The 26,666-nt window shown below is 36.6% G+C and overlaps 1 protein-coding gene across 7 annotated transcripts in view; it reads left to right on the forward strand.

Moving 5' to 3' along the window:
- LOC121318332 (kinesin-like protein KIF21A) overlaps positions 1–26,666 on the forward strand; it is a 62,022-nt gene that overhangs the window by 25,195 nt on the left and 10,161 nt on the right. For 2 of the 7 annotated variants that reach the window (XM_041254863.1, XM_041254866.1), the window contains exons 3-27: positions 2,362–2,544; positions 3,057–3,206; positions 3,658–3,792; positions 4,060–4,230; positions 6,924–7,039; positions 7,185–7,380; positions 8,456–8,645; positions 8,861–8,924; positions 10,273–10,476; positions 12,670–12,714; positions 14,715–14,790; positions 15,103–15,211; positions 16,114–16,302; positions 16,950–17,149; positions 17,273–17,380; positions 17,517–17,585; positions 17,700–17,857; positions 18,553–18,700; positions 19,168–19,362; positions 20,039–20,140; positions 23,029–23,194; positions 24,009–24,029; positions 24,797–24,854; positions 25,156–25,210; positions 25,858–26,069. In XM_041254863.1, the coding sequence (XP_041110797.1) occupies positions 2,362–2,544; positions 3,057–3,206; positions 3,658–3,792; positions 4,060–4,230; positions 6,924–7,039; positions 7,185–7,380; positions 8,456–8,645; positions 8,861–8,924; positions 10,273–10,476; positions 12,670–12,714; positions 14,715–14,790; positions 15,103–15,211; positions 16,114–16,302; positions 16,950–17,149; positions 17,273–17,380; positions 17,517–17,585; positions 17,700–17,857; positions 18,553–18,700; positions 19,168–19,362; positions 20,039–20,140; positions 23,029–23,194; positions 24,009–24,029; positions 24,797–24,854; positions 25,156–25,210; positions 25,858–26,069 (3,320 nt within the window). The remainder of the gene's footprint in view (positions 1–2,361; positions 2,545–3,056; positions 3,207–3,657; positions 3,793–4,059; positions 4,231–6,923; positions 7,040–7,184; positions 7,381–8,455; positions 8,646–8,860; positions 8,925–10,272; positions 10,477–12,669; positions 12,715–14,714; positions 14,791–15,102; positions 15,212–16,113; positions 16,303–16,949; positions 17,150–17,272; positions 17,381–17,516; positions 17,586–17,699; positions 17,858–18,552; positions 18,701–19,167; positions 19,363–20,038; positions 20,141–23,028; positions 23,195–24,008; positions 24,030–24,796; positions 24,855–25,155; positions 25,211–25,857; positions 26,070–26,666) is intronic. The other 5 variants (XM_041254864.1, XM_041254865.1, XM_041254867.1 and 2 more) reach the window with 5 other exon arrangements.

Below are 26,666 nucleotides of genomic sequence, written 5' to 3' on the forward strand. Positions count from 1 at the left end.
AAGGATTGGACCGTAGAGGACTGGAGTAAGGTCATCTTCTCTGATGAGTCCAATTTTCAGCTTTGCCCAACACCTGGTCGTCTAATGGTTAGACAGAGACCTGGAGAGGCCTACAAGCCACAGTGTCTCGCACCCACTGTGAAATGTGGTGGAGGATCGGTGATGATCTGGGGGTGCTTCAGCAAGGCTGGAATCGGGCAGATTTGTCTTTGTGAAGGACGCATGAATCAAGCCAAGTACAAGGTTGTCCTGGAAGAAAACTTGCTTCCTTCTGCTCTGACAATGTTCCCCAACTCTGAGGATTGGTTTTTCCAGCAAGACAATGCTCCATGCCACACAGCCAGGTCAATCAAGGTGTGGATGGAGGACCACCAGATCAAGACCCTGTCATGGCCAGCCCAATCTCCAGACCTGAACCCCATTGAAAACCTCTGGAATGTGATCAAGAGGAAGATGGATGGTCACAAGCCATCAAACAAAGCCGAGCTGCTTGAATTTTTGCGCCAGGAGTGGCATAAAGTCACCCAACATCAATGTGAAAGACGCATGAAAGCTGTGCTTGAAAATCAGGGTTATTCCACCAAATATTGATTTCTGAACTCTTCCTAAGTTAAAACATTAGTATTGTGTTGTTTAAAAATGAATATGAACTTATTTTCTTTGCATTATTTTGACCAGTTGTCATTTTCTGCAAATAAATGCTCTAAATGACAATATTTTTATTTGGAATTTGGGAGAAATGTTGTCAGTAGTTTATAGAATAAAACAAAAATGTTCATTTTACCCAAACACATACCTATAAATAGTAAAACCAGAGAAACTGATAATTTTGCAGTGGTCTCTTAATTTTTTCCAGAGTGCTCTCTCTCTCTCTCTCTCTCTCTCTCTCTCTCTCTCTCTCTCTCGCTGGATTAGGAATCCAACATACAAAATATAACATTAAAAAAAGAGTCGGTTTGCACACTGCATTTCAGAGATGTCAAAAGTTTGTCTGGGTTTTTTATATTGCCTTTTATGGATTTTTTATTTATTTTTTTAACAAATACATTTATTTGAGCTCTGATACATTAAACCCATGGTCAAATGGTGGAAGTTTAGACCCCATAAGATTTCTTGCAGTACTGCCTTTATTATTCCAGTGTTCAGTTTCTGCTTCAGATTTCCCTTGCAACCTGTCCCCAGTCAAAATGCTTTTCTACTCATCCCTTTCCATAAACTTCTTACTGCGTCTAATCTTTTCCTTCTTCTCAGACCTGCTTTTCTCCTCACTAGGCCTCTCTTGTGGTGATCTTTCTTGTCTGTTCCCCTCCTGTCAGCCCGCTTACTCAGGGATTACCCCAGTAACAAGTAAAACACTGACACCTGCCTGTCTATAACCTCTCAGCTGTTACCTCAGTAACAGAAGGGAATAGTGCCACCAATTATTAAGCTTCTGTAGTATGCATTTAATACTTTTAACCCTTAAAATTATAATATTTTCCAAAAACATGTTGCCATTAGACTATTTTCTGTCCCCTTCAGTCTGGAATCTTTGTCTTTCTTGCTTCGGCTTGCTGTGTTTGTAATAGTGTTGACAATAGTAATTGGATGAGAAGTCTGTAAAGGATTTCTGTATTTCTTTGCTGCTGTTTTATTTATTTATTTGTTTATTTATAAATTATAAATGTATTTATTTATTTATTTTTACCCCATTTTCATCCCCATTTGAAATGCCCAATTTGAAGCCTGGCTCACTACTGCAACCCGTCTATCTATATATAAGAAATGAAGACGAAAACTTCTGTCCTCCGAAACGTGTGTCGTCAGCAGTCCATTTGTTTTCGCTGTGCAGGCCCACTATGCAGCTACCACAGAGCTACAGTGTCGGAGGACCACGCAGCTCTGGGCCACTTGCAGGCAGGCCAGTCTACAGGGTTCGCTGCTACATGGTGAGCCGAGGACACCCTGGCCGACCTAAGCCCTCCCCACATCGGGCAGCGCTCGGCTAATTGTGTGCCGCCCCCCTGGGAACTCCCGTCCATGGCCAGCAGTGGAATAGCCTGGACCCAAATCGGCAACCTCCAGGCTATAGGGCACATCCTGCACTCCACACAGAGTGCATTTACTGGGCTATGAACAGTTTTAAAAACCTGAGAGAGTCCTTTGAACTGTTTTTGAAAAAAAATAAAAACAATTCAGCTAATATTAACAGCTGAACTGAGAAGTTCCTGAGATCAACTTGGCATTTGCTTAGCAGTGCAGCATAATTTTGAACAGTGTCATTTGACCAGTCATTCTTTCATTGGATTTGAGTGAATGCAAGGTAGATGAATATTTCTGTGTGCTGTAGGAATAAAAGATAAAATGCCCTTGGTGTTTTAGACTGGTGCAGGGAAGACCTACACCATGGGGACAGGATTTGATGTCAGCATTGGAGAGCATGAGCTTGGGATTATCCCCCGGGCTGTGAAGCACCTCTATAAAGGAATTGATGAGCGGAAGCAGGCGGCCATAGAGCAAGGACTGCCACCCCCGGAATTCAAAGTCAACGCACAGTTCCTTGAGGTAAGGAAAGCTATTAGTGAACAATCAAAGTCTTATTTATATTTGGTACTGTTTCCTTGTGTGTGATGATTTATTGTCCCCTCTCCTCATCCTTATTTAAATTTAACCTCTGACATGTGCTTCTGACAGCTGTTGGTGTTCTGTCTGAGACAGTTGTTGGGGGCCCTTGAAATAGCTGATGATAGTAGGAGTTTGTGTTAAGAAAAATTAACAGCAATAAAACCTTAGCAGAACTGTTTTCAACTTGGAAGTTACAAAGTTTTGAATAAATAACATCTAATGCAAGCTTACTCATTTTCAGACGATCCAAAATTAAAAAATGTTAAACTGATTTAAGAGGCTACCTTTTTCTCAGAAAAATATATATAAATAAAATATATATATATATATAATCTCCACAAAACTGACTGATGTTAAAATATATGCCGAGTGTCTTAAGTTACTAAGTATTGCAACCTCTTTTATTTGTAAGTTCATAGTGACAAACCTTTTTGTTTTATATATCTCCTTAGCTTTATAATGAAGAAGTACTGGATCTTTTTGACACGACACGGGACATTGAGTTAAGGAAGCAAAAATCACACATCAAAATACATGAAGATGCTAATGGGGGAATTTATACTGTTGGTGTTACAACACGTACTGTGAACACAGAAGCAGAGGTAAGTACTGCGTTTGAGTTAACTTTGTAATTCTGAACAGTTTGACTGTGACCTCAGACACCCTGAACAAATATGAGCACATCTGACGTTTTAAGAAAAATCTTTTTTAAAACTGTATTTGCTTCTCTTAATTGTACAGTGATTCATCCATATGGCTTCTCAGTTTATCTGGAATTGAATAGCAGTTTACTTAAATGTGTTTTCTTTTAGTATACTGTACTTTTCAGTGCCATGTAGTAAAATAGCTATTAATTATTTTAACAAAGTTAGAGAAGATTTTAATTTTTTTTAAAAAGCAACACTAAGGCCCACTATGTGTTTGTATAAATGTAAAATGTAACATGATTATTAGCAGAATGCAAGTTGTATTGTGGTCCAGAAATAGGTACAGTTTAAATGAGGTACCAGCATATGCGATTATTATTTTAATTGTTAATATTTTATTTTTTAGATGATTCAGTGCTTGAAGCTCGGTGCCCTGTCTCGTACCACAGCCAGCACTCGGATGAACGTCCAGAGCTCTCGTTCTCATGCCATCTTCACTATCCACTTGTGTCAAGTGCGGGTTTGTGCGAATGCAGAAAATGTACGTGTCCTGGTTTAATATTTGCAGTGTTCGTTTGTAGTGAAGTCTTAGAATTGCAACATCCCTTATTTACATTTAATTAAAACCCAGATTGTTGATTATATATATATATATATATATATATATATATATATATATATATATATATATATATATATATATATATATAAAAGGATTGTAAAAGGTCATATTTGGAAATAAAAAAAAAACTCACCATTTAGTTTTTTAAACTACAGCAGTAGACTTCAGTGTCGTTTTGTTTTAAAGCAGGATAATGAGACAGATAACAGGATAATGGATGGATCTTCCCAGATGAATGAGTTTGAAACCCTCACTGCCAAATTCCATTTTGTTGACCTGGCGGGTTCAGAGAGATTAAAGAGAACAGGAGCAACAGGGGAAAGAGCCAAGGAAGGAATTTCAATCAATTGTGGGCTGGTAAGATTAAAGTCAAGCCTAGCTCAATAGCCTGTATTAGTTGGTGTTTTGGTTGCCTATTGTTTAGAAATTCCTGAAGCGAAATGCTTGCTGTCAAGGAAGAGTCAAGGGCTAAAATGTGACCTGTGAAAAGTGACATGTCAGAACAGGAACAACTTGATTGGAGAGCTGGATTTGCAACTGCAACTGCATCACATGATTTACAGCAAAGATGTACATGTTTTAAAATATGGAAAGAACACTATGTAGAAGTCTGTGAAATTATGCACACTCAAAAATGTGACGGTATAATTTGTTGTGCTGAATGAATAAAATGTTCCATCTTTTTTGTTTAGGTGTGCAATACACTGCATTGTTTATGATACACTTACCAACAAAATACTGTTTAATGTGAGATGTTATATAAAAACAGCTGCAAAAATGCATTCATGTATGAAAAGATGTGCCACAATAAATCACCAAGAAGTGGATAGACAAACTGATGGCAAACTTGTAGCAACATCTAGTGGTAGTTTCATATATCCATACTGTATATTTGTAGAATACTTCAAAAGCCACTGGGATTTAATTTGTAATCAATTTTACAACAGTGTCTGTATTTGGTTGGATTGTATACAGATAGACGGGTATTCTGTTCATGTATATGTTAGCTTTGTTAATTTGTGATTTGTCTTATATCACATTTGTCTCTGCACCAAAAAAACAAAAGACTGAGTATTATATCATCAGCTGCTCAAGGTGGTGAGTTGCACATGAGCAAGATGAAAAGTGAACAGATCCGCAAAAGCAAAAAGCTGATTAATGCATTCAGGTTGTACACAGAGATTAATGTAGGGTAGGGACAAACCGCAAAGAACTGGATGAATTGGAAAACTAGTTTAGACTAGTTCAGAAAATTTCTAGAGGCATATAAAAACACCTGGTATAATTTAAAAGTTATAGTAGCTAAAAAATAATAGTAAAAAAACAACTTTATCTTACCTTTATTTCAATATGTACCGTAGGTATCAAAGGTCCAGTTCAGAAAAAAACACACACATGTATTTTCATTAAAAAAAACAAGAAATCAGGTACTGTACTAGGTTAAAGAAATCATGCTTTAAACACCCTTTCAGGTAGGTTATTCACTTGCTTGGTCATTTCACCTGACACTTCTATCGAGATTTAAATATGTACATGCATTCCTGAAATAGTACTACAGCCTCCAGAGATGTCACTTTTGTCAGAGTTCATGGTGTTACACATTTGGGTGAGATAAAGGGATCCTGTTAGCATGCGTGTCACTCAAACAGCACACGGGATTAAATCATTTAAAAGGCAGTAGAGAGTCAACAAGCTGTGGTTATTTTTTTCAGTGTATATGTTTTTAGTGTGAAATGCGTATCATTTAAAACAGAAAAAACAGAAGTGTTCATCATGGGTGATTCATTTGAATGGTAAATTGTATAGAGTACCACTTACCATTACATAAAATACTGTTCACTGGTTTTTATTTGATATACTTTATTACACAATTTATTCTAAAAAATACAATATGTCTAAAAATCTGTTTGAGATACTGTACAAATATCTGAGAGAAATCTCCAAAAAGCCAATAGAACCTCATACAGCACCATACAAAAAAGTTTCTGTAAACATAAAAAATAAATACAACTAGATTGAAAAATTCTGCCTGTCACACAGTACTACTCACTTTCATTGCGAATTTGGACTGCATTTTTTTGTAGTTTCCAAAATATAACTTCTTGTACTAACAAGTAGGCCCTCCACAGGCCCCTCAGACAATGTAAGCAAAATTCTCAGTGTGCTGGTTTTTATAGTCTATTACTGTATTTCACATATGACTCCATGAAGAATAGCCTTGTACATTAAATTCAGTCAATGTAACAATTAGAAAGGAGCAACAAAGTACAGTAATCATGCAAATGAAACAGATTTCATGTCTCCAATACATGTATAGTAAATTGAACTACCTTGCTTAATAAAATTAAAATGACCTGTTTAACAGCTTTCAGATATTTGCAGACTCCATTAATTTTATAAATTTTGTGACTAGGTAGTAAGCACAATCACCATTTTTATGTAATTTTTTTTTTTTTTTGGGGGGGGGGGGGGGGGGGGGGGGGGGGGTGGATAGTCTTGAAAAAGAGCATACTGTTTATGTGTGCTGTATTTGATGGTACTTTTAGACAAACCTTAAGAGTGTCATCAGTAACTCATGTGTCAGGACTTGGGTTATACTGAATTACGAATGGGTCTTTCAAGCAGAAGAGTCACCGTGGTAAAGTTCCACTGGGGTGGGGGGGGGGGGGGGGGGGGGGGGGGGGGGGGGGGGGGGGGGGGGGGGGGGGGGGGCTACCTTGACCATTTGCAGGCCAGTAGTTTTATGGTAGAAAGAACTGCCTTAGACATCTCTTGCATGAGAAAAAGGTCAAAGGTAGTCACATCAGCCATTTTCAAAAGCCTCAGATGCTTTCTCACACTGTGGGATATGAGTTACACAAGTTGTTTTGACACCTACCCATAAAACAATTTCTCCATCACATATGGTTTGTCTATCATCAACCACAAATGAAGGAAACAAATCCTTGAAAATTGGTAAACGTATGCTGGAATGATCAGGTGGTTTCAGAAACAATCCAAAAAAAATTGTAAGCATTTTAACTAACCCTGTTTTCTTCTCCTTATTAAAGTTAGCACTTGGGAATGTTATCAGCGCACTTGGAGATAAAAGTAAGAAGTCCTCTCATGTGCCTTACAGAGATTCTAAGCTTACCCGCTTACTGCAGGATTCACTTGGAGGAAATAGGTGTGTATATTTAAACAACAAACAGCAGAAGCAATCACGAACTGCAGTCCAAGAAACTGTTTCCCAAATGCAGTAAAAATCAAACAACCAGGGGAATGTTTTCTATTATGTGAGGTAAAGCAAATATTGTTTCCTTAACTTGCAGCCAAACCGTTATGATAGCATGTATCAGCCCATCTGACAGAGATTTCATGGAAACCCTGAACGCGCTGAAGTATGCGAACCGAGCCCGAAACATCAAGAACAGAGTGATGGTGAACCAGGACAAGGCCAGCCAGCAGATCAGTGCTCTTCGGACTGAGATTGCACGGCTGCAGATGGAGCTTATGGAGTACAAGACGGTAAGGGAATAGTAATTAACTGCTTCATTAGATGGAACACTAGTGTAAAAAAAAAATATATAGTGGCATTTCACTGGAACTGTTTTGCTATTTTAAGCTTAACACATACTCCAGATTTTGATTCACTTATTTATTTTTAAACCCATTAAGTACCAAATACATTTATTTAAAAAAAAAAAAATCATAACACAAGCTGTATTTATGTAATTTGATACATTACATTTAGACTTAATTTTTGCGGTTAACAAAATTAGAGTACGTGGTCATAACAATATAGTTAAAGAGAACATTAAAATAGCGGGTAGATGCCAGTTAAAAATTACAAAGTAGCCTGACCTCAAATGAGGAAAGTGGCACTTAATGGGTTAAAGTAGAGAAACACCGCTTACAGAACTAGAGTTCTACAACTTAGGGGCTGATTTGATCAGTGTATACCTGTGCTAAGGATAGAGTCACAGCCAAGGCTGGTATCTGGCAGGAAGCAGACCCAGAGACAGAAGCTGCAAGTTTAAACACTTTAATAATAATAATAATAATAATAATAATAAAAACAACAAACAAGACAGGAACAAAACAATCAGGCATGGTGGCCAAAAGAAACAATACAATAATAGACAAAACAATACAGACACTTTCAATATGGCTGTTTAAGGCTGAGCTGTCGCTTTTCAATGAAACACACTGAACACCAACACCAACACCAGCCATCACCTTCTCCTGCATGAACTCACCAACATGAACTCTACTTTTTATACCCTGTGACTGGAGCCTAATTAATCACCACTTATTCAGTGTACGGCTACAACCATGTTCCCACGTGTATCTGCAGGGAGGAATTTAACCCCCTCCCAGCCACTTCAACCCCATAAGCACTTTCTTCTTGTTTTGTAATATTCATTTTAAAAAACAGGGATTAATTAAAGACTGGGCCACACACATATTCAGCATTTAACAGCTGTAGTCCACCAACTACTAGTTTTGTTGTTATTGCTGAAGATTGCTGTATGTTGCATCTTAATTAGGGTGCTACCCTGGGTATCCTCAGTAACTTGACATTCTTTTTCACAAACGATAGGGTAAAAGAATAATAGGAGAAGATGGAATGGATAGTGTTAATGACATGTTCCATGAGAACTCAATGCTCCAGACGGAGAGCAACAACCTGAGAATTCGGATTAAAGCTATGCAAGAGACCATTGATGCACAGAGAGCTAGACTCACCCAGCTCTTGAGTGACCAGGCTAACCAGGTGCTAGCTAATGCAGGTAGGCTGAAATTTTCTTCTGTAATTGTGGATAATGAAAGTGGGACAGCAAGATGTCACCAGTGGTCATTTGCAACATCCTATTTTAGATTAGCATGTATAAGATTTTCTCTCCAGATGTGTTCTGACAAATTATGTATTCTTTTTTATCTTCTTCTTCCAAAAAGATAAAAATCTGTGTTTTTGCTGATAATAGCTTGCTTTTTAATTGTTCAGGTGAAGGAAATGAAGAAATAGGCAACATGATAAAGAATTACATCAAAGAAATAGAAGACCTCAGGTAAACCCACGTGTTTAAAAATGTCCACAAAACCATGTTAAAGCATTGCAAAGTTTAGTGAAAAAAGTATTGTGAAAGCAGCGCAAACACATCTGTCATAAATCACTATACTTAAGTGTAGTAAAGCATCCATGGTGAAGCATTGTAAATACATAACAGTATGTGCCCCAATGGAAATTTAATTTATAGAAATTTCTCGAAAACAAATAATTATAGGAAAAGTCTCTTGTAGCAAAAGTTTTGCTCTTGTGGATGAGGATAAAACGTTGCAAGAAATAAATGTCTACAGTTCTTTATTTCAGCAGTTTTTTTGCAAAACTCTTGTGTTAAAGGAGATTCCTCCCCACATCATCATACTTCCACCACCCCACCGGTTAGCTTGAACAACGAAACAGTCAACATAACGCTCACCACCACGTGGCGGGCCAGTAATTTTATTCACAGTAAAACAGGTTTAAAAGGCATTGCATATCAACAGAACACTCCTTACTGCATTTCCAGCCCTGTCGCACTCCTTGTTCGCTGTATTTATCACATACCTCTTCGCAACGTACATACTTTTTATCACCAAACTCCTCAATAATGCGATCCAAGTCATTATTTTAGTACTGTAACATCTCAAAAAGCTCGGCAAATGTCTGTGTTTTTCTTTGAGCACTGGATGAGGAAGCAGCTATCCTGTTTGTAAGATTTACTTTTCGTCGATGGACGACAAATATAAAGACTTCCCTGCTACGAATAACGAGTCTAGGCGAGTCAAAAAAAAAAAGCCTAAAAAGTCGGAGTGAGTCGGTAACTTTCGAAAAGAGCTTTTTCCGCCCTTCCCACTTTTTTGTGCTTGACGTCTTTTTGATGATGTCGGACAGGGTCCTACGTTGGACCGGAAAGGAAAAATTGTAATGTCGGTCCTGGTCCGACATAGGACCGCAAAGGGTTAAGGATCACCTGGCTTCACTGGTGACTCCCAGTGCATATTCACCTGCCTATCAGTTCTTTGAGTTGTCCTTAATTACCAGATTTTACTATATACACAGTAAAAGAAGACATATTTGCTAGCCCTTTGTTCCGCACTTTGTTCTATACAGGGCCTTGAGAAATTTAATTTGGCAAAGTTGAGGGAACATCTGGCATCAGAAATAAGTGGGATGGTGAAGCGTTTCTGTCGTACCAGAGACCCACATGTCCTTTTAATGTTGTGACTTGCAAACTGTTAAAACTGTTAAATTAGAAGAAAAGAATATTTTATTATTCGCAATAAAAATGAGATATAATTGGCATGCCTGCTTCACTCCTGCACCCTTGACATTTCATCAGTGCTGAAGATTTAAACGCAGGCTTTGTTTCTTAGGGCTAAGCTGTTAGAAAGTGAGGCTGTGAACGAGCATCTTCGAAAAAATCTTTCAAGAGCCTCCTCAAGATCTCCTTTTTTTGGTGGGCCAGCTTCATTTTCCACGTCTGTGATGGAGCCAGAGAAAGAAGCCACAGAAATCATTGAACTGGCGAAGAAAGATTTGCTAAAACTCAAGAAGATTGAGAAAAAGAAAAAGAAAAGGTAAGACTTTGCATGTTGAATCTGAATGTTATTGTAGTATGACTGCTTTTTGAAAACAGAATTTGAAAGTCAAGATGCATACAGTATAATATAGTGTGCTAGTCGTTGTTGGTAGGTATACTGTAGGTGATGAAGCGAGTCTTGGGAATGCGTTATATGCACAAAAGGTATGTGATGTGGAAAATTGCCACATTGGCTTTGAATTAGACACAGACTGAAAGAACAAGTATATACAGGGATTGTTCTTGTGTTGGTTGTGGAAGTATGCATTTTATTCTGTGTGCCATGTTATCATGCAAAATGCTTTTGAAGGTTTATGAGTAAATACTTATAAACTGTACTAGTTAGGTTCTAAGTTAGAGCACATCAAGTAGTGTGGCTTGTCAGAAGTGTGGATAGTATAATACCGAACCCAATTTTTTGTGTCTCCTCCAATATCTCAAAATGCTCTTTGATATGTTTGGCGCAAGAACATTGCAAATAGAAAAGGAGCCTGAAGGAGTTAAGAACCACTGTCAATACACTTCACTGTATACAATTTAATCATAACACAAGCCCAAAGAACAATACTTCGTAGCATAAAATTCGTATTTGTGGCGTGATCAAACCGCCTATACAAAGCCTGTCTATGTCTCAAGTTCAGGAGCTCTTGCCTTTTGTGTGCCCACACTGAACATACTTTGTGTGGTTTCTTTTGTAGGTTCAATGTTTAGGATTATTATTATTATTATTATTATTATTATTATTATATTATTATTATTATTATTATTATTATGAATCTTAACTTCACTCAGTTTGGGTTCCTGAGCAAAAAATCCAACACAGCAGTGGATCCCAGATTCCTGCCACTTATCAGATTTTTTTACTTCTCACTTTCATCTCGGAAAAAGTTGTCAAGATGTTAAAGTAAAATAAAAATTACAGGTATGTTATTTAAACAGTTGTAGCAACACGTGGGGCTGTAGAATGCTATATTTTTCGGAAACCCTGCTACTTACTCTTTAAGTCCAACTAAACATGAAACAGTACTTCAGTGTGGGAGCTTTTGAGCTTTTTAATTGTAGCTAGGGCTTAGGCTTCTAATTTTCGGTTTTAACTGGTAAAACATAAACAAACAAAAAAATCAGTTCATGTCCAATAAACGCCAGAAAAACACTGGAAATGGTTACTCAATTCGTTGACTTGACCCTGTTTCCTGTGAGAGAAATACATAAAATACAGTAGCCTACAAAAAAAAAAACAATGGAAGTCCCCCCTTCCTGACATTCTGAATACGATAAACCCACCCTAACTACTGAGTGACAGCAAATTCCTACATTTCTATTGGAGGATTGTGACACGTGCAAGAAAACGATATTACAATTAGAGCGGAGGAGTGTTCTTTCTCACGAGAGTTAAAGATACAGTTCCATAGGGAGTATTTACGCTTGTGGAACGTAAAACAGAATTTTCAAATTTACGAGAAATGTAAAAAAATTGTCTAAACACACAGAAACCTCAGAAGAATATGCCCGTGATCATAAAGATTTCGTTGCCGAAGAAAGCAAAGGAAAGAAGGTACATTAAGTGTGCAAGCACTGTCGAGTTAATACATATTGTGACAAAAAAAAGCTCAAGAATTTTGGAAAGTAAACGAAATAATTTCATCCAATAAATAAAAAGCGAAAGCCCAGAAAAAATAAAAAAACCCGATTTACATAAAATTGAAAATAGCTGAAAAAAAGCACCGAAAAATGAAATGAATAAAAACCGAAAAACAGAAGCTGTAATTATACCGTATTTGAGTATGGTTCTCGATATCGGTTATATTATGTGGAACTAGCCTTAGTCTTCTTAAAACAGAAGCATGCTTTAGCCAAGCTTACTGTATAATTCATGGATGGACAATATTCACTTAAATTCCACAGTTAACCATGTGAAGTACTGTAAAAGGCCACCATTTCCAAACTCTTTTTACTGTTGGATGTTGTTACAGGTCTGAGGAAACGGCATTATTCATTTGTTGTGTTTTTGCTATTAATAAGTAGTGAATTAATATTGTCGGTTCATAAACCTTCAAGCAGTTTAGCATGGCAGAGTCGTTGTTATTAAGTCCCAACACTGATGTGTTGTTTTCTACATTCTTGTTGCTTTGTGTGCTCTCTGGGTTTTGCCCTGAATGCCTTCCTTTACTGCACTGCTCTCACATTGAAGGCTTCAGCAGCTTGAGGAAAGCAGACAAGAAGAAGAAGAAGAAAGGTTGGATAAATCTCTTCCAGCATTTCTAATGCAGGTTTAATTTCAACAGGTAGTTGCCACACATGGAGGAAATCCCACTAGCAACTTTCTTGTATTATTATTATTATTATTATTATTATTATTATTATTATTATTATTATTTTATTTTATTTATTTAATTTAAAAAAAAAAAACTGTTTCGTAGTACAAACGGATGAAAAGAACTAACCAAATTATATAGATCTATTCACACAAAGTCAGGATTTGAAAATTGATCTACAATATCCAGTTATATTGGACATTGTAAAGTACATTGCGCCTGATCTGGTCCGGAAAAGGGGATGTTCCAGTAGATTAAGTTAAGCATAAGCACTCTTTTAATTTAGGGATGGAAATTTTATGCTTGATACCTTCATCTTCCTTCATTCACCTTTGTCTTATTGCCTAGAAATGCTGAATTGCAGTTAGAATAGCATCAATTCTATGACGCCAGCTCTTCAGAATATATACAGTACTACCCCACGTTTATAACGCGACCTGCTATAGTGCGGAATTGGTTATAACACGGTAGGGTTGTGGCTCCCATAATGCAGTTTGACTCGCAAACATTGGGTGAACGTTCCAGATATACAGTACGAAGCATGGCAGACAGCAAAAAACAAAAATCTTTCTCTTTTAAAATGAAACTCAATGCGGTGGACAGAGTAAGAAAAGGTGAAACTCAAGCAGCAGTTTCAAAACATAAATGTTACAGAATCTACATTGTGGATGGCTAAAAGACTAAGAAAAACTAACATGATCTTGATAAGATTGACTCCAAAGAGGGCTGCTGTAGGAAAAAAAATGCGCTCTGCTAAAGAGAGAGACAAGATGCTGTGTAAATGTGCTGCTGTGAGAGTGCGAGACTGTTTGTTGTTTTTGGTGTGGCCCAGGCTAATGGCCGGGAATAAGTGTGTCTTCTTCCTTCATTTTCCTCAGTACGCTACAATATTAATTTGGCTTGTGGGCATTGTAAATCATTTTGATCAAAAATACCAATATTCATTGTAAGGCAAAGCACAAATAACACAGTCTCTTAGTTTTGGACCACGACAACCGCATTATAATGGGGTAGCACTGTATTTGTTACTTACAGTTGTATTTCCTGTACAAATTAGCCATGTTAAAAGTGGTTTACATGAGTAACAATTATTTCTTCCCCAAATCCCTGACCGGTCAGGGATTTCAAATTTACAAAAGACTGTAATAATCTAATAACTCTGAAATTCCTTTGCTTGAACATATTCCAATTTCAATAATACTACCCTTTGTAAAACCATTCCAAACTGCTTTGTGTGTTACAGGTTTCATGTCTTTTAATATTTTATGCATTATAGTAGCACACATCATGTTTACCTCTGCTAAATATGTATGTAAAATGCATTGTACAGTACATTTTTTTGATGTAAGTGGGTTTTAAAAATGTGACTTGGTAGCTACCCCTGCATTGCTTTAAATGTAGTAGTAGCCTTTAGTTGTATCGCTTGCATTAAACTATGAACTAATCATGCACTTACACAGTAACCACAATCATCTACTGTACTAACACTTTTTCTTAGACCTAAATTAATCTCAAATTCTATATTTTATGTAATTATTTGCTACAGACCAGAGAGACTTACTGTTTATATTCAGATGTAATGTATTTCACTTTTATTACTGTACATATTTTGAAGATTTGAAATCCTTTCATAGTAAATCACTTTTGTGTACTGAAAGTAAGCATAAAGGTCAATCTGCAGCATAAGGTTGTGTATTTAATGTAAAGGGATTGCAAAACCTCTTAAGTGATGAGTATGGTTTACAGTGTTAATTTTTTAATACAATACTATTTAAACAAACAAAAAACAACAACATAATAGATAGTAAATGACAGTACTGCATCTTATTTTCAAGCCCTTTTGGAATCGTTTGTAAATTTTAGAGCATCATCTAGTTGTAGCAGTTTATATGGTAGCTGAATTAGCGTGTTTATTTTTCAGTGTTATTAAAGAGGAGTGTCCTGACAATGAGCAAGACAGAAGGGGTGAAAAAGAAGCATCAGAAGAAGTAGAAATGGTAGGTTTCATTATTAAAGATTCTTCAAAGGGGGTTGATATTGCCAAGTAATAGCTCTGTTTTGATAAACCAGACTAGTTAGTACCCAGTGAAACATCTATCATCAAGAAAACAAAACTGGAAATCTAGAAATGCCCCTGTGGTTTAAAATAACCAAATGTATTGCTTTGTTACATATTCTGTCAGCGTTCTAGAAAGGGCTAGAGTTGCAGGGCCGTTTCAAACCTGAGCATGACTATCTTGAATCATGAAGTATGCAGGTTCATGCACAAGCCAAGCCTACATCTGCATATGTAATTGTCATGTATCCAGGAAGGACAGGAAGCCAGCGATCATGAAGAGGAAGAGGATGATGAGGAAGAGGACGACATGGATGCGGAAGAAAGTTCGGACGACTCCGACTCTGAACTGGATGAGAAAGGTATTCGCTCTACTTTACTATGTACACTGTAAATACCACCACGCTATGCATTACACTGCAACAGGATGTTCACAGCTAACAACTATATTCAGTGAGTGCAGATGTTCACATTCCACAGTATATCTGGGGAGAAAAAAAGCCTATTCATAACACCGTGTAACAATTTTTTTTTTTTTTTGTTCCTGGTTAGTAAGTGTTATTTCCTAATTGCTTATGCCTCAAAAGTATAGAAAATGGCTATTATTCCCCACGAACTTTGCTTTTGTGACCAGGACAGTGATATTTCTAAATATCACTATTTCCAATGGGAAAACGGGCAAATGTGTGTCTTTTCGTTCACATAAAGTCAGAAAAAAACAACATATGAATCCAAATTAACATGTATTTATACTAAAGTAATACAAAAATGACTACAAAAGATTTAGAAGTGAGAAGTTTTTTGAGATTTACGATTATACTGTTTGTGGGGAATAATAGCCATTTTCTATACTTTTGAGGCATAACCAATTAGGAAATAACACTTACTACCCAGGAACAAAAATTGCGTTACATAGTGTAATTAATGCAGAGTTTAAAATAGGTACCAAATAATTGAGGTTCTGCAATACACAAAATAAACGAACAAGCTTTTGTAGTGTGCTAAGAAAGTGGAAATGTTAGAACCCCGCCTGCTTTAATGTTTATTAATTTATGTATTTATTTAAATACAAGTGGCATTGCAACATACTATGCTGTTGTATAGTAAAGAAAGTGTGTAAATTTATCATAAATACTTCATTAGCTAGTCAGTGTGGTGTGCTTTCAATGTCCATGGCATGTAAAGTATGTATGTCATTATTAAGTAAATACTATTACTATTACAGTAATTATGTTGGTGAAACTATGTATAACTCTTTCAACAGCCAACTTCCAGGCAGATCTGGCGAATATCACATGTGAGATTGCTATTAAGCAGAAGCTAATTGACGAACTGGAAAACAGCCAACGACGGCTTCATACCCTAAAACAGCAGTATGAACAGAAACTAATGATGCTTCAGAGCAAAATCTTGGACACCCAACTAGAGAGGGATCGTGTTCTGCAGAATATGGGTACGTTAATGTGTAACATTATGAATTATGTAATAGTGTATGTGTTGTATTCCTTAGAATTTATGACAGCCCAATTTTCCCACCTTCTATTTGAGGAAAAAAAATAAAATCATCAAATAAAGATGCATTTACAAAGGAATGGCGCTTTGCCATGAAATGCTACAAACTCGTCAAAGGCATATTGGTAAAGCATATTGTATATTGGTAAATTTAACATACGTGTAACAAAAAACGAATCCTCCGAGTTGGAGGAGTCCTCTTATTACTTGACATCTCCCAGACAATGACTTCGGCTTCTTTGAAAATGTATGCCTCTATGTTAAGGATGATTCGAGATCAGGCAGATACATTTTTGTTAATCTTTTCTCAGGCAGTCAGTCACGTTCCTGTTTGTGTACTCTTGACAGTCACATCATTTGTTAATCCTCGCATCACTATAGTCAAATTTAAGACGCAGGCCATTTTTGAGAAGAAAAAAAATTGGTTTAAAAAGTGCTTCTTAAATTCGAAGAAATGCAGTATTTTAGAATGTATGATGAGAAATGGCTGTTATTTTCAGACTTAATATTATTTGTACAGAATATATTGCTGTTGGCAGCTAAGTAATACGTAGTTTATAGAAAAAGGTTAATGAAACTGTTCTGCAGGCTCAATGGAGACATATTCTGAAGAAAAAGCAAACAAAATCAAGGTTGAATATGAGAAGAAATTAAGTAGCATGAACAAAGAAATGCAAAAGTTGCACTCGGCCCAGAAAGAACATGCCCGGCTATTGAAGAATCAATCTCAGTATGAGAAGCATCTGAAGAAGCTGCAGCAGGATGTGTCAGAAATGAAGAAAACAAAGGTATAAACCCCAAATACAACTTGCTTTACAGAATTAACTTTGTTTAAATGATTGCAATACCTGCAGAAGTATTAATAAGACCGTATTAGTTTAATGGAATTCTTTTTTTTTTTTTTTGTCAAGGTCCGTCTAATGAAACAAATGCGCGAAGAGCAAGAAAAAAACAGGGCGGCAGAATCAAGAAGAAATCGTGAGATAGCCACACTGAAGAAGGATCAGCGAAAGCAAGAAGTAATAATGGAGCTTTATTTGGTTTATTTGGTTACACATCCACTATGATTCTATATACCAGATCTCAAAAGATTGCCATAAATATTGTCATCCATTTTAGTTGATTTAACGCTGTGCACAAAAACTTTTTTTACAGCATCAGCTACGGCTCCTGGAGGCCCAGAAGCGTCAACAAGAGTTAATTCTCCGCAGGAAAACAGAAGAGGTGAGGAAATCCAGAGCCCTTTTCTTTATTTTTTATTTTTTTGCTAAGCGCAATAGGGTTTACATAGCAGGCATATGAAGATGTTTAAAATACAATTTGAATTCATTTTCAAAGGTGACGGCCCTACGTCGACAAGCGAGACCCGTGTCTGGAAAAGTGAACCGGAAATTGAGCCTACCTGAGCCTGTTCAGGATCCTGCTTCAAACACAATGCGGGTTCCTGCAGGCAGGATGCAAGCTTCAGGGCTGACAGCACCATCTAATGGAACCAGGTAATGCAGTTGTGATGAGGTAGTCTGAATAATGTTTAAACTGAGACAGACTTGTCAACCATCTCAGGACATGTTAGATTGGTTTGATGATGCCTAATGGATGTCTGATGTCCAGAGGGATGGAGGTTTAAATTACTGGCCTGCATGTATATACAAATCAAGCAGGCAATGTAGTTTAAGTCCAGAGCACCTTTTTTTTCTCTTTACTCATGTTGGTGGGAGTTGGGGTAGCAAAGAAATCTGAAACTTGCACTGTAGTGGTTCAGTCCATGTAGTGGCCTGGCCTGGAAAAAGCATTATGAGCCAGCAAGCTGCTACTTCACACCACACCACTCGCAGCTAAAGAAGAAATTGGCCATTAGAATGATTCCTTGAAGTAGATGTAGAATCGAAAATGAAAATGCTACTTTTAATCCGGCTTTAGGGCAGTTAAAATATTAACTTATATCATGACCCTACAATGATGAATGCTCAGTAGTCTTTAAATCTTTTATACAGTACAGCTAATAAGTTTTGTTGGGCACTGTCACATGGATTGTAAAAGCTGTTTTTCCTCCTAGAAAAATGCCCTGAGAAGAATAAAATATTTGAAATGATCAATTGACAGTTGATTTCTGGGCTGAAAAGTTAATGGTTGCCTACCTTAAAATGCAAAAAACAGAAGACGAGCTAAACTGAGTCTTTCTGAATTGCAGGAAGACGTATCAAAGGAAATTTGTAAGCGTTTACTCCTCAAAGGCAGCGAGGATGAAATGGCAGTCTCTGGAGCGCAGGATGACCGATATCATCATGCAGAGAATGACTATTGCTAACATGGAAGCAGACATGAACCGCCTCTTAACGGTATGAATGCCACAAAAGCAAATCCTAAAAACTAATTGTAACCAGTGTTTTTTTTAAGAATGTACAGATAATCAAAATGCTACTCTTGAGTAGCAGATATCACATTTAATTCACAACCATGGACCAGACACTTTGGTTAGCCTAGCCAAGGATACATATGTCTGTGGCTGGAACTAGAACTGAAGAGTTGCTCCTGTAGACTTATATATATATGAATAATTGCAATAAGAGCCACTCAAAATCATAAAAGGTAAGAACATTTGAAGCTACCTACTGAAGAAAATAGGCAGTCTAGATATTGCAATATCATGTTATATTTGTAACCATATCTAGGCAGAATGATGCTTGTTCAATATAATTGCTGTGTAATGTTTTTTTTTTTTTTTGTGATTTTAGAGCATTTATTACATTTTGTATACATTTAAATAAAAAATAATGCTATTTTGTCTTTTGAATTTGCCTACCAGAAACGTGAAGAGCTAACCAAAAGAAGGGAAAAGATTTCAAAGAAGAGAGATAAGATTGCTACAGAGGGTGTTGAGGCAGATAAAGCCGTACTCTCTATAAACGAAGAGATGGAATCACTGACTGCAAATATAGATTACATCAATGACAGCATTTCAGACTGCCAAGCCAACATAATGCAGATGGAGGAGGCAAAGGTAAGCTAACCATACCTGAACACTAGAAAACCTAGGAGTGTGCATGTGTTTCATAATTAAAATAATTAAAATAAATACATAAAAAAAATCACTACTTGATCCATAACTTTAAATACTGAATCTACTACGAAGAAATTGAACTGAAGTGTTTTTTGTCAAAGTTTCATTTAATTGTTTCTGTTTGTTTTTAATGTAATTGTTTTTATCATTTGAGTTGCAGTACCTACCAGCAGAGAGCTGTGGTAATTTCATTACCGTGACATGTCTTCAAGTTGCATTCTAATTGAGCTTAGCCAGGAAATCAGTGAATCTCAGTCCAGTTCACTCTGCTTCTCATAACCTGGCTATGAACTGCTGAGTCGGGTCTGAACAATAATGACCTTAAAGTTTATGTTTGCTAACAGCTGTCTGGTTTGACATATCTAGATAACTCTCAAAGCACCTTACAGTAAAAAAGCATGTGGGTTACAGAAGTTATTAAGTGGGATTTTATTTTAACTCATCACGTTGACTTTGTATATTCTTACATGAATGTACTCTCCTGTATATGCATTTTACATGCAACTAACATTGGTTTTCCACAATGGGAGTATCCCTTTATTAGACTGTGCACAGTGCTTTTTGTGTGCGTGTCTGAAATTACTAGATAGCTAATGCTGGTTTTTTGTTTTTGTAGGAAGAAGGAGACACGGTTGATGTTACAGCAGTGATCAATTCCTGCACTTTGACAGAGGCGCGCTATCTCCTTGATCACTTCCTTTCAATGGCCATTAACAAGGTATCATTATTTTTATAATGCAGTACAACACTGTTAAGGTTTTTTTATTTATTTTTATTTATTATATATATATATATATATATATATATATATATATATATATATATATATATATATATATATATAGCTCTGGAAAAAATTGAGACCACTGCAAATTTTTCTTAAATCAACATCTCTACATGTATGGCAGCCATTCCATTGCAGTGTCTGATTAGGGGATCACCTGAGCCAAATCTTATTTAACGAGGAAAAGTATAAAAACCACTCCTGTGGTCATCACTATCCTCTTGCAATATGACCAGCTGGATGACAAAACAGTGCTAGTAGTTCCTCAAAAGTAATTGGAATAAAAAAATAACTATTGACCATGCCCAAAGAGTTGAAAAGGAAAGTTTTGAGTGAGGAAAAGAAGGGTTCAATTCTGGCTTTACTGGCAGAGGGATACAGTGAGCGTCAGGTTGCTTCCATCCTTAAAATTTCAAAGATGGCAGTTCATAAGAACAAGGTCAAGCAGCACACATTGGGGACAACAAAGCTACAGACCGACAGAGGGCGAAAACGACTCTCCACTGACCGGGATGACCGTCAACTCATTCGAATGTCACTCAGCAACCGTAGGATGACATCAAGTGACCTATAAAAAGAATGGCAAACGGCAGCTGGGGTGAAGTGCACGGCGAGGACGGTTCGAAACAGGCTCCTAGGGGCAGGGCTGAAGTCGTGCAAAGCTAGAAAGAAGCCATTCATCAATGAGAAGCAAAGAATAGCCAGGCTGAGGTTTGCAAAAAACCATAAGGATTGGACCGTAGAGGACTGGAGTAAGGTCATCTTCTCTGATGAGTCCAATTTTCAGCTTTGCTCAACACCTGGTCGTCTAATGGTTAGACGGAGACCTGGAGAGGCCTACAAGCCACAGTGTCTTGCATCCACTGTGAAATGTAGTGGAGGATCGGTGATGATCTGGGGGTGCTTCAGCAAGGCTGGAATCGGGCAGATTTGTCTTTGTGAAGGACGCATGAATCAAGCCAAGTACAAGGTTGTCCTGGAAGAAAACTTCCAACTCTGCGGATTGGTTTTTCCAGCAGGACAATGCTCCATGCCACACAGCCAGGTCAATCAAGGTGTGGATGGAGGACCACCAGATCAAGACCCTGTCATGGCCAGCCCAATCTCCAGACCTGAACCCCATTGAAAACCTCTGGAATGTGATCAAGAGGAAAATGGATGGTCACAAGCCATCAAACAAAGCAGAGCTGCTTGAATTTTTGCGCCAGGAGTGGCATAAAGTCACCCAACATCAATGTGAAAGACTGGTGGAGAGCATCCCAAGACGCATGAAAGCTGTGATTGAAAATCAGGGTTATTCCACCAAATATTGATTTCTGAACTGTTCCTAAGTTAAAACATTAGTATTGTGTTGTTTAAAAATGAATATGAACTTATTTTCTTTGCATTATTCAAGGTCTGACAACACTGCATCTTTTTTGTTATTTTGACCAGTTGTCATTTTCTGCAAATAAATGCTCTAAATGACAATATTTTTATTTGGAATTTGGGAGAAATGTTGTCAGTAGTTTATAGAATAAAACAAAAATGTTCATTTTACCCAAACACATACCTATAAATAGTAAAACCAGAGAAACTGATAATTTTGCAGTGGTCTCTTAATTTTTTCCAGAGCTCTGTGTGTGTCTCTCTCTCTCTCTCTCTCTCTCTCTCTCTCTCTCTCTCTCTCTCTCTCTCTCTCTCTCTCTCTCTCTCTCTCTCTCTCTCTCTCTCTCTCTCTCTCTCTCTCTCTCTATATATATATATATATATATATATATATATATATATATATATATATATATATATATATATATATAAGTATGAATTGCAATATACTGCAAATCTTGCTGTAACAGCATTTTAATTAAAAACAGGTGTTGGAAGTATGATCTACTACAAAGAAACATATCTGTAAAATTAGACAAAAGTGGGTCTGTTTTTAATGATCTAAATAGTAGCTGCCCTACACATGTATTAAGTGATGTTAATACAGAGGATAAAAAATCAACCCTTTAGGAAAACACTTCTACATTAATTTTGTACTTTAGTACATCTACCCCACAACACTTAGGGGTAGATGTTCTAAAGTGGTGTGCCTATTGCAATAGTTGGAAGTCCAGGGTCAAAATGTTAGCAACTTTTTAGGGAATGCTTTGAGGCAGCAGTTTTTCTTTGCGGTTCAGCCTTAGATGGATATATAATTTAAGGGCGTTCCTGCAAACATTTGCAAAAAGGGAGCGGAGATAGTGCAAATGAGGGTTTTCAAATATTATAATGAGATGTACTAAAGCTGCCAACAATTGCGACACTTGCATCGATTTTGTTAAGAACTTTTGAAAGCATGTTTTAAACAGTCGCATTTGTTGGTGGCATTTCCCAGTCCACTTTTTCTCATGTGTTGCCAGTTATGCTCAATGTATTTTTGAGACGAACGTCCAAGTACCTAATTTTCACTGAAGTCAGGGTGTACTTACAAGCCTTGAAAACAAATTTCTATGACATTGCTGGTTTTCCCAGCGTGTGGGGAGCAGTAGACTGCACACATGTGGCACTAATCCCTCCAGCTTATTCTGAGCATCTGTATAGGACCACGATCTACTGTGTGTTAATTTTCTGGGCTACTAAGACATACAAGAAAATATATACTTTTGCGAATTGTTGTAACGAAAATGTAAATTATGGTATGTTTGCGCTGCAACTGGCCGATCTTAGTACATCTACCCCTTTGTATGATCTCAAATCTTTTTCAGAAAAATCGCATAGGAAAATTGAAATCGCATCCTTGGTAAATCCTGACTTCAAAAATATTCACCATACTTTTTATTCACCCTACCTGACAGGGTCTGCAAGCGGCCCAGAAGGAAGCTCAGATTAAGGTTATGGAAGGCCGACTAAAGCAAACAGAGATAAACAGTGCTACTCAGAACCAGCTCCTGTTTCACATGCTGAAGGAGAAGGCAGAGTTTAACCCTGAATTGGATGCTTTGCTGGGTAACGCATTACAAGGTAGTTTTCCGCACTGTGAAATCTTTTGGGGAATGCATGTTTCATTGCACGTTTCACTAGTTTAATGATTGCTTTGCTCGGTGCAATCTTTTGAATAGATGCTGTGTTTGTGTCAAACAAAAATGCTGTAAATCTGGACTTTTTGGTCAATTATAACATGTTGTAACCCTTTATCTTAAACCAAGACCAATCTATTAATGTTTTATTAATTCTTCTGAAATGGTCTGTTAATTCATGCTTATGTTTACAAACTTACGAACTTCACAATTGCATTTCCTATACAATGCAAAACTATTAGGACAAGGCAGATAACAATATATATTACTGTACTGACTGAAACATATTTAATCCGTATTTAAATATAGCACTGAATGGTGTACAATTCAAATTTAAAGAGGAGTGTATGACAGTTACTTCCTAATGAAGGACAGACACACATCCACTTTCAGCCACTAAGTAGAGTAAAGTCCTCTTCAGAATGTGCAGAAGTTTTAACATAAGGGCAATGTCTTTGTAAAAGAATCTTTGCTCAAACCTAAGTGCTGTTTGATTTAGTCAGTTGTATACAGATTTGATGATTAAGAGGTCATTTGACACCTTATTTCAGGTGGATTTTTTTCTAGCATTGTGGTAATTATATTTAATCCACATGTTTCTGAACCTTTGAACTGAAGAGTTATTCACTTACTGCAGCATCTATTCCTCTTATGGTTCAAGTTACTTCTCGCCTTAGTTTTTTTTTTTTTTTTTTCTTAGTGGATGTGATTTGATTGGTGTGTTGCTTTTTGTTTCCTTCTTGCTTGAATTCACACAGAGCTAGGTAGCATACCAGTGGGTAAGTATAAAAACAAGCCTCTCCTGTAATGCATAAAAGCATGGGCTCCCAAATTAACCAGACTCCATAACAACAAGAAAATGTGCATGTAATGTTATGTTGCAAAGCTTACCATTGCCAGCTTACCACCCACTATCCATTTTAAGGTCTCACTCTGTACTTTTTAGTTGTACATATTAACAATCATCGGCAATACCCAGTTTGCAGCGTAAATGGAATGTGTTTGCTTGTCTAAAGAGATCCTCATGTTCTAAATAAGTCATACTAATTTTTTAAACCCTATGCATTTAAGAACTCCCAATGCACTTTCAATAGCTCAGAATTTATAACTCAATTTATACTTTTGAATTCAAAGGCTTTATCCCCTTTTTGCTGTTTGGCTTTATGTAAAGTGTTATGAGACTGTGCTTTAATGCTACTTTTCTTTGCATTAAAAAATGTCGTCTTATTTTCAGCCATTATGATGAGTGCTTCAGATTGCTACAGTTCTCAATGCAGGGAAATACAATGCCTGTGGCATGTTTCTACTACAACAGTATTAACTAAAATATGTATCCGGTCAGCTTCATCCTGGAACAAAAGTATCAGGAAGGCTCTGTTTTATGTAAATTAAGTTTTGTAAATGTTTTGGATGTCAATTCTCCTACAAAAACGAGGGGGTTGTAGGTTTAATTTTACATTATATGTTATGGCAGTACAGTAAAATGTTATTTTTTTAAAAGGTGACATACTAGTAACTGTAAATTGTATGTTTTACAATTGCCCAGAAAATGGAGATGAAAGCAGCAGTGATGAATCAGCCCACAGCCCTGCCACAGAAGGAAGGTAACGTTTTTAATTTTGTAAAAATTAAAAACTAATAATAATATTACAAAAGCACTTTCCATACTGCAAAGTTCTGTAATATCATGCACACTTCCTCCATGGTTTAGAATTAAGAAAAAAAAAAATGTGTTTACTTGATATGGAAAGCTGGCCAAATGATATTGTTCCAAATAAATAGGCTTTTTATTGGTTAAATCCTGGATCCTTACATGTATGTAAGTATTGGGGATTTGTGTATTATACATTTTCGTAGCATTAAGGTAACTGTAGTGATTTTCCAAACGTGTTCTTTTTATTTTAGTTCATTAACATCTGACCTCATGAAGCTCTGTGGGGAATCCAGACCAAGAAATAAGGTATGCAACTTGTGAAATCTGTTTGACCAGATTTTAAATAAATACATTTAAAAATGAAAAATGCTTGTGCACTATAAATTACTCAATTGAACAACAGTTGCCTATAGGTAAAAAAAAATATGTTTGAATATGTTATACATGCCTTGAGTATGGTATCCATACCACAAATACCACCTCTACAGTTGTGATGTCATTAAGAGAATTCTTATATATCCTTGTGTCCACAAGTTTAATGTTACTTATGTGAAGTGTCTCAGGGTTTTGTATGGATGTATTCTGTGATTTAAGTTATTATCATCCTCTGTATAGTGGTGTTTTACTAGAAAACTGCTGAAGTGGAACCTGCAGGGAGATAAAGAATGTCAAGTTATTAAGTTTATCAGAATCTAGGGGATTATGGGAGTGTGTTTTTGTAACAATTGTTGTGCATACAGTGGATGTAGATCATGGTGATTTAACTTTTTCAGGATTTCTGATACTTTACCACTCATTTTGAATACAAGGCCATGGCAAGGGTTGTATGTCATGAACATGCTTGTTTATAAAGATTTCTATGTGAACACCACAATGTATAAATGTTGGTTTTGTACAACCACCAAATCCAGTGTTGATGTAAAAATACACTTTCCTATTAAACTTTATTACAGGCGCGAAGAAGGACAACTACGCAAATGGAGTTGCTCTATGCCGACAGTAGTGAACCACCCTCTGATACTTCTGCAGGGGATTTCTCTGTACCTCTAATGCCTGTAGCAGAAGGGCAAGAGACTGGGAGGGACACTGAGAATATTGGTGTGTCTGCTAGGGAAAAAGAGCTTGTGCCTCCACCATCTGGCTTGCCTTCTAAGCTGGGCAGCATGTAAGTTTGGCTACACTGTACTAACTACCTCTGCTTTTTGCATGTTGCAGCTTTCTTGCAGATTTAATCCTCAGCGTTCAAGTTAAACAACAGTCTTGCTTCAGTACAATAAAAAAAAAAATATTATATATTATAATTATATATATCTATATATATATATAGATATATATATTATATATATATATCAATTATATTAAATCAATATGACATTAAATATGTTTCACTTTGGCCTATTATTGGTAAGATATTCTTACCGATATTTTCCTTGCATCATACAAAACTTAAAATAATGTTGCAAATTAATTCTGATTTCTAGTTATTTTTTATTTAATAAAAAAAAAAGACAGTTAGTATATGCTACTGAAAAAAGGCTGCTTACTTGCACTTAGCATCCCTAAATATTACATTTTCTTTAGACATTACTGCATGCTATATCTTAACGTGTAGGAGATTTAACATTTAAAAAATAGATTAAATGGGTTTATTGTCACAGTAACCTTAAGCAGGACTCTGGTGTAGAAGACATAAACTAACTTGGTAAATTGGTATTTATAATCTTAGCTGTGGTTTCATGTCATGCCTGAACTGTTAGTAATG

This window comes from Polyodon spathula, chromosome 7 (genome assembly GCF_017654505.1).
Source record: "Polyodon spathula isolate WHYD16114869_AA chromosome 7, ASM1765450v1, whole genome shotgun sequence".
In the NCBI taxonomy this organism is placed as follows: domain Eukaryota; kingdom Metazoa; phylum Chordata; class Actinopteri; order Acipenseriformes; family Polyodontidae; genus Polyodon; species Polyodon spathula.